Genomic DNA, 8,229 nt, shown 5'->3' on the forward strand with positions numbered 1-8,229 from the left:
GTACCTGTAGGGGGTGAGTGAGTGTGTGTGTGTATCTGTACCTGTAGGGGGTGAGTGAGTGTGTGTGTGTGTATCTGTACCTGTAGGGGGTGAGTGAGTGTGTGTGTGTGTATCTGTACCTGTAGGGGGTGAGTGAGTGTGTGTGTGTGTATCTGTACCTGTAGGGGGTGAGTGAGTGTGTGTGTGTGTATCTGTACCTGTAGGGGGTGAGTGAGTGTGTGTGTGTGTATCTGTACCTGTAGGGGGTGAGTGAGTGTGTGTGTGTGTATCTGTACCTGTAGGGGGTGAGTGAGTGTGTGTGTGTGTATCTGTACCTGTAGGGGGTGAGTGAGTGTGTGTGTGTGTATCTGTACCTGTAGGGGGTGAGTGAGTGTGTGTGTGTGTATCTGTACCTGTAGGGGGTGAGTGAGTGTGTGTGCGTATCTGTACCTGTAGGGGGTGAGTGAGTGTGTGTGTGTGTATCTGTACCTGTAGGGGGTGAGTGAGGTGTGTGTGTGTGTATCTGTACCTGTAGGGGGTGAGTGAGTGTGTGTGTGTGTATCTGTACCTGTAGGGGGTGAGTGAGTGTGTGTGTGTGTATCTGTACCTGTAGGGGGTGAGTGAGTGTGTGTGTGTGTATCTGTACCTGTAGGGGGTGAGTGAGTGTGTGTGTGTGTATCTGTACCTGTAGGGGGTGAGTGAGTGTGTGTGTGTGTATCTGTACCTGTAGGGGGTGAGTGAGTGTGTGTGTGTGTATCTGTACCTGTAGGGGGTGAGTGAGTGTGTGTGTGTGTATCTGTACCTGTAGGGGGTGAGTGAGTGTGTGTGTGTGTATCTGTACCTGTAGGGGGTGAGTGAGTGTGTGTGTGTGTATCTGTACCTGTAGGGGGTGAGTGAGTGTGTGTGTGTGTATCTGTACCTGTAGGGGGTGAGTGAGTGTGTGTGTGTGTATCTGTACCTGTAGGGGGTGAGTGAGTGTGTGTGTGTGTATCTGTACCTGTAGGGGGTGAGTGAGTGTGTGTGTGTGTATCTGTACCTGTAGGGGGTGAGTGAGTGTGTGTGTGTGTATCTGTACCTGTAGGGGGTGAGTGAGTGTGTGTGTGTGTATCTGTACCTGTAGGGGGTGAGTGAGTGTGTGTGTGTGTATCTGAAAGTTTGGGGGGTGAGTGAGTGTGTGTGTGTATCTGTACCTGTAGGGGGTGAGTGAGTGTGTGTGTGTATCTGTACCTGTAGGGGGTGAGTGAGTGTGTGTGTGTATCTGTACCTGTAGGGGGTGAGTGAGTGTGTGTGTGTATCTGTACCTGTAGGGGGTGAGTGAGTGTGTGTGTGTATCTGTACCTGTAGGGGGTGAGTGAGTGTGTGTGTGTATCTGTACCTGTAGGGGGTGAGTGAGTGTGTGTGTGTATCTGTACCTGTAGGGGGTGAGTGAGTGTGTGTGTGTATCTGTACCTGTAGGGGGTGAGTGAGTGTGTGTGCGTATCTGTACCTGTAGGGGGTGAGTGAGTGTGTGTGCGTATCTGTACCTGTAGGGGGTGAGTGAGTGTGTGTGCGTATCTGTACCTGTAGGGGGTGAGTGAGTGTGTGTGTGTATCTGTACCTGTAGGGGGTGAGTGAGTGTGTGTGTGTATCTGTACCTGTAGGGGGTGAGTGAGTGTGTGTGTGTATCTGTACCTGTAGGGGGTGAGTGAGTGTGTGTGTGTATCTGTACCTGTAGGGGGTGAGTGAGTGTGTGTGTGTATCTGTACCTGTAGGGGGTGAGTGAGTGTGTGTGTGTATCTGTACCTGTAGGGGGTGAGTGAGTGTGTGTGTGTATCTGTACCTGTAGGGGGTGAGTGAGTGTGTGTGTGTATCTGTACCTGTAGGGGGTGAGTGAGTGTGTGTGTGTGTATCTGTACCTGTAGGGGGTGAGTGAGTGTGTGTGTGTATCTGTACCTGTAGGGGGTGAGTGAGTGTGTGTGTGTATCTGTACCTGTAGGGGGTGAGTGAGTGTGTGTGTGTATCTGTACCTGTAGGGGGTGAGTGTGTGTGTGTATCTGTACCTGTAGGGGGTGAGTGTGTGTGTGTATCTGTACCTGTAGGGGGTGAGTGTGTGTGTGTATCTGTACCTGTAGGGGGTGAGTGTGCTGTGCTGCAGATGCTGAGGTCCTGAGTTTGAGCGGATGAGTGTGGTTTAGTTTTTTCCCACAGAGACGAGGGGGACAACAGCCCTTCAATCTGCACACACACACACACACACACACACACACACACACACACACACACACACACACACACACACACACACACACACACACACACACACAGTGTTGTTAGTAGGTCTGTTTGTGGTGTGTGAGACCGTAATTCATTGCTGGGTTTCTCACGGACCTGCTCCTGACTGGTCAGCAGTCTCAGAGCCTCTGTCCAATGGGAGCGCATCATTCCTTGCAGGCGAGACACAAGCTCCTCCCTCTGTGTTTCCAGCCTCCTCTTACTGGTCTCCATGGTAACCAGCTCCTTCTGAAGTTCTGCCATCCTGGACACAGACACAATAACATAATAGTGAGATTAGTGGAGCAGAATGTGAAACCTCAGACATCTCTCACAGGACAGGAAATCAGAGGTTCTGCTCCAAACAACAGGGACAGAAATTCCAGAGTGTAGCTTTTTAGTGGTCTTACACTGCTGTGTTCACTCGTGTTGGGTTTACAGTCAATTAACTTGTCATCGAAACAGACGAGTGGGTCAGAGCAGGACTTTGAAATGAAAGTAATTCTGGTTTAAAAAAGTGGACCCTCGGTCTCAGCTGTTTACTGAGCGGGTAAGTAGATATGGTGTTTGTGTGCATATTAACAGAAAATATAAACCAACACACACAAAGTTATGCGTACTTGTTGCTGAAGTCGAGTGTAAACTGGTGCTGTCGGTCATCTCTCTCCTTCAGCTGCGCTCTAAACTCATCTGACTGAATGGAGAGCTCTCGCTCATGACGAGCACTCAGATCAAGCAGCTGCTTCCTGTACACACACACAATAAATACACACACTAGATCATGTGAGCAACCTAAACATATGAAAGGTCATTTTTTTGCATTATTGTTCTTGTTCTGTGTGTGTGTGCCTACCTGTGCTGTTCCCGTAGTTTAGCGGTCGCATTAGCATTTTCCTCCTGTATGGTTGCCAGCCGTTCTGTGACCTGCTGCTCCACTGATAGTCGGTGCTCCACCTCCCACTGTGAGCGCTGAGCCTCAAACCGAGCCTGAAACCAAACCACTAACATCTATACAGTTCATCCTTTCACTACATTACACCACTGTGTACAGGACTGTGTATGTAATGACAGTAGGACAGATTTAAAGTTATATAATGTTCTAGGAGAACCCACAGTCCAACATTTACAGGAACATTTACAGTGTTAGTGCACTAGAGCAGTGGTCCCTAACACCCGGTCCGTGGACCAAATGGTACCGGGCCGCCGAAGGAACATTAAATTATTTCCATTTTATTTACTGTGGTGTATTTCTCTCGGGTTTGTGCGACTTTCCATGGACGAGAAGTTAACCGGGAGCTGAGAGACGTCACCTAAAGCCGCACCGATACCGCGCATGCGCAAAATATCGTGATATCGGGCCGGGGTTAGGTGAAGTCTGGAGCTGAGCGGCTGCAAGCGGCAGTGGTGTTGTAGCTTTGGTGGAGAGAGAAGGTGTGTATCGCTCTTCTCTCTGTTCACCGGTACTTTGTCATGTTTAACAGTGCTTGGTGTACGTGTATATTGTGTTTGCTCAAATTTAACCCACAAATTAGCAAAAATGAGCACGAAACAGACGTCGTTAGAAAGTTAGAAACTCTGCCGGTGTTCTGGATTAAAGTCATGGCGGAATACCCTGAGATTGTCACCACAGCACTTACATCCCTATCGTCATGTCTGACATGCTATCTGTGTGAAGCGGATGGCAACCGAATCAAAACAACGGAATAAACTGGACATAAGCGACACACTTCGAGTGTCATTGTCTCCTATTACCCCAGATGGAACCGTCTCGTTGTAAAGAAACACTGCACTAGAGAATACACGTGTACATAAACATATTTATCCCTATTATATCCCCATGCTGCCGAGCTCTGGATTGTGATTGGTCAGAAGGTATGAACTGATTATAACAGCAGCTCTGTTACTGTGTTTTTAGCAACTCATTCCAGGAAAAATGGATTCTCTGTTATATGACGTGCTGTGTTTTTGTCTGATTAGCTTTGCCACCCGACTGTGTATTACTGGTGTATGAGTGTTTGTGAGACCTGGTCCAGTGTTCGGTCCACTCTGGCTGTGTCTCTCTCACTCCTAGTCTGCTCCAGGTCCTGCTGCAGCTGCTGAAGTCTGGACTGGGCCTCCTCACGCAGCTGGATCTCCTGAACCACTCTTTCCTGCATACACAAATACACAGCTCTTTATTTTAATTAAGGTGACCTGAGTGTCATATCATACCTATTCAATGTATGTGTACAAGCTCTTACTGAAGGGTGTGTGTGTGTTTCTCACCCTGTCTGTTTCCAGCTGCTGTGTGAGCAGTGTCAGCTCCTGCTGCATGGTTGTGTGGGTGAGTTTAGCCTCGAGTTTGTGTTGTTCCAATTGTTGTTGTAAATCCAGGCTCTGTGTCTGGAGTCTCTCTGCCTCAGCCTTCTTCTCCTCCACTTCAGCATGTAGATGCTTCCCCTCCTGCTCCAGCTCACATCTACGCTCCCGTAGCTCCACTATGTCACACTCCTACACAAACACACACAAGTGGACTCAATGCTATACAATAACAAACTAACCCACATCTGTATGTGTGTGTGTTTACCAGCTGTTTATTGGTTTTCTGAAGGTCTTCATTGTGTTTTTGTTCTTTGTCCAGTGTCTCTGCCGCCTCTGCTAAACTCTTCTCAAGGCAAGCCAAAGCCTACAACACATACACCACAAAGGAAGACGGATACTCAGCATTCCATGTTGGTGTTGGTGTGTGTGTGTAGACGTGTATTTTAAACCCCATAATGTGACAGCAAAATGCACGCGTGTTGTGTGTATGTATATTTGTGTGTAAATTAGCTCTCTGCACTAAAGGTAAAGAGACTGTCATGTGCTTGTTCCAGGGTTATACTGTACGACTTTCAGCTATTCGGTCTACACCATACAACACCTCATTGGTTGTCTGTGTTCTGAGATTGTTGTGCTCACAACACACTCACATGCAACAGGTTCTGGTCAGTTATAATGATTTTTTTGTGTGTGTGTGTGTGTGTGTGTGTGTGTGTGTGTGTGTGAGAGAATACACACCTCCCTTTGTTTTTGCTGTGTGCTCTCTGCTGCCTCCTTCTCCTCCTGCAGTCTTCTCACTCCCTCACTCTTCTCTCTCTCATGTCGACGCCACCCTTCCACCACCTTCTCCAACGTCTGAGACACACAGGGTGATAGACAAAATACCACCCTCAGTTTCCAGAGACAGGGCACCAACACAGTGAGACAGGGCACTGACAAAGTGAGACAGGTGGATGAACCTTATCAAGTTGCTCGATCATGATGTCCTTCTTACGATCTGCAGACACAGCGAGTGCTAACTGCTGCTGCAACCCTAATGCCTTATTTTGTACTGCCAAGAGCTGCTGCTCCAAGTGCTACAGAAAGGGAGAGATAGACAGAGTGCAGAGAAAAAGACAAGGAGATACAAGTTGCATTGGTTATTAAGTGTGTGTGTATGTGTGTGTGTGTGTGTGTTACCTTGCGTCTTGCTCTTTCTCTCTCCAGACTGTCTCTGATCACCTGCAGCTCAGAGACAGAGTGAAAAGGGGCGGAGTCAAAATCTGCTTGGAGTCGGGAATACCGTGGGAACAACTCCTCTACACCACTGAGAGAGAGTGAGAGAGAGAGAGAGAGAGAGAGAGAGAAAGAGAAATGGATAGAGATGCAAATAAATTTCATGAATGGATGGATAAATAAATAAATAAATGGGTAGACAAAATGTACAGAGAGAGAGAGAGAGAGATGAATGAACAGATGTAAGGAAAGATAGACATGAACAGAGAAGATAAAACGGAATCCTGATTTTTATTATAATAGTTTTATTGTTATTAACATGTGTGTACCTGATGAGCTGAGAAGTCGTGTCACTCTTGTCTTGAAGATGCTGTAATGCTGAGGGAAGGAGTTCTGTAGGTCATAGATTATGGGTTACAGGTCAACACCACACTGCAATACGTCCTCATTATTACCTACTATTAGTGGTTGCAGTGTGTGTGTTCTTACCATGTGTGTCAGTAGCTCTGGCTCTCAGAATTGTCTGTAAATGACTCCTTACATTCTCCATCTCTTCAATATGCCACCGGCCGCTCTACACAACACACACAGGGTGTGGATATACACAGAGCACTACAGCTGAGACATAGTTAACGGTAAACATTTTTGTGTTAGCAAGTGTTACCAAGAGTCTAATGCTACTCTGTGGGTTCTGGTCCATCTCTCCAGTCATTCCACCTCCTGACTCCACCTCCTCCATGCCAGAGATTCTGAGATCACTGGAGGAGCATGCACTGAGACCAGACTCCACGTCCTGTGACTCATTCAGCCTTTCATCAGAGTTTAGAGAGGGTGCAGATGTCATGGTAACCAAGGGAGAAGTCACTTTAAATGACACCTGCCTATGAGAGACACAGTCAGAGGGACAGAGAGACGTGTGAGCTGCAGACTAATGTATTGCTGATGCTGCCTACATACCTACATCTCTAAATTCTTATTTGTAAGTGATATAAAACCTTTACCTGGTTGTGAGAGAGTCCGCCTGGTGACCTCTGACCTCCTGCTCCTGGCTGTGCTGGAGGGAGGAGTAGAGACGAGCAGTGACCTGACGAGAGGATGAGAGAGGAGAGGAAGAGCAGAAAACAGGGAGAGACAGACAGGAAGAGATAGAGACAGGTGTAGGAAGAGAGGAGGAGGAGGCTAACGACTCCACACCATTCAGCACATCAGCTGCTGCTCTGTCCATCTCACCCTGAAACACACAAGACTGCACACACACACACACGCAGACACACACACACACGCACGCAGACACACGCACGCGCAGACACACACACACGCACGCAGACACACACACACACGCGCGCGCGCAGACACACACACGCGCACGCAGACACACACACGCACGCAGACACACACACACGCACGCAGACAGACACACACAGTGACACACACACACAGTGACACACACACACAGTGACACACACACACAGTGACACACACACACAGTGACACACACACACACACACGATTATTTCCAATCTACAATTGTTTGAAATGACAGACTCCACTGCTGTTTTTACCCCAGTCGTAGCCGAACATGTACAGTAGTACAGTCCTGGACTGTGATTGGTGATTCCTATGTGGTTTACTGCGATATGGTTGGATAGTGTCCTGCCTTCTGCTCACGGATTGGCTAAAAGGACCGTCCATTCAAAGAGCAGGCGGGATTTCAGAATTCGGTCTAATCACTTAATAAAAATGAAAATTCTTATTAAAGATATGAAATAATTCACTGTATAAATAATAAGTTAACTCGATAAGTGCACATGGTTAAAAATGATCAGGTTCACTTATCGCGAATACAGTGTCTCAGTCTATATCACCGTTTGTTAGCTTCATGGCTAACTACCGATGTACTGAGGTAAAATACCTCCGTTAACTTACACTGTTTAGCGTTATCTCGTATTATTATTATTATTATTATTATTATTATTATTATTATTATTATTATTATTATTATTATTATTATTCATACCTCAGTGGACGTCAAACCAGCGCTAAGCTCTCAGACTTTTGCAGTTATAAAGAAAAAGAAACTGATCTTGTGAAAAATTTGCAGGTCCAATATGCCATGGCAACCAAACGATAACGTCATCATCCAGCGACGTCCGTTACCTCCGGACGTCTTATGATTAGATTTTTTTCAAAACAAGATCAACACGATGGTTATATATAAATACATAAATATATAAATACATAAATATATAAATACATAAATATATAAATACATAAATATATAAATACATAAATATATAAATACCTACTGTATACAAACACCAACAAGTTATATATATATATAGACAGGCAAGAGTGACATCTCCACCCCCACCCAAACACAACAATAAGGGGTGCCCCCCCCCCACAAATAAAATTTATGACATAAAAGATTACAAAACTTAATTTGTAATATATTATAATAATTTGTAATATTATAATATTTGA

At 46.2% G+C, this 8,229-nt stretch overlaps 1 protein-coding gene across 3 annotated transcripts in view; it reads right to left on the reverse strand.

The window, feature by feature from the left end:
• The window catches only part of cntrob (centrobin, centrosomal BRCA2 interacting protein), an 11,155-nt gene extending 3,236 nt beyond the window's left edge, over window positions 1-7,919 (reverse strand). For 2 of the 3 annotated variants that reach the window (XM_047807378.1, XM_027152113.2), the window contains exons 1-15: window positions 7,763-7,919; window positions 6,747-6,991; window positions 6,410-6,626; window positions 6,235-6,319; window positions 6,075-6,138; window positions 5,710-5,836; window positions 5,490-5,606; window positions 5,269-5,385; window positions 4,796-4,894; window positions 4,495-4,719; window positions 4,254-4,379; window positions 3,083-3,216; window positions 2,850-2,975; window positions 2,347-2,494; window positions 2,085-2,193 (exon numbers count right to left, since the gene is read on the reverse strand). In XM_047807378.1, coding sequence (XP_047663334.1) covers window positions 2,085-2,193; window positions 2,347-2,494; window positions 2,850-2,975; window positions 3,083-3,216; window positions 4,254-4,379; window positions 4,495-4,719; window positions 4,796-4,894; window positions 5,269-5,385; window positions 5,490-5,606; window positions 5,710-5,836; window positions 6,075-6,138; window positions 6,235-6,319; window positions 6,410-6,626; window positions 6,747-6,970 — 1,918 coding nt within the window. In that variant the 5' untranslated portion in view covers window positions 6,971-6,991; window positions 7,763-7,919. Of the gene's footprint in view, window positions 1-2,084; window positions 2,194-2,346; window positions 2,495-2,849; window positions 2,976-3,082; window positions 3,217-4,253; window positions 4,380-4,494; window positions 4,720-4,795; window positions 4,895-5,268; window positions 5,386-5,489; window positions 5,607-5,709; window positions 5,837-6,074; window positions 6,139-6,234; window positions 6,320-6,409; window positions 6,627-6,746; window positions 6,992-7,307; window positions 7,476-7,762 lie in introns of all 3 variants that reach the window. The other variant, XM_027152114.2, reaches the window with a different exon arrangement.
• Window positions 7,920-8,229: the final 310 nt, after the last annotated feature.

This window comes from Tachysurus fulvidraco, chromosome 23 (genome assembly GCF_022655615.1).
Source record: "Tachysurus fulvidraco isolate hzauxx_2018 chromosome 23, HZAU_PFXX_2.0, whole genome shotgun sequence".
NCBI classification, from domain to species: domain Eukaryota; kingdom Metazoa; phylum Chordata; class Actinopteri; order Siluriformes; family Bagridae; genus Tachysurus; species Tachysurus fulvidraco.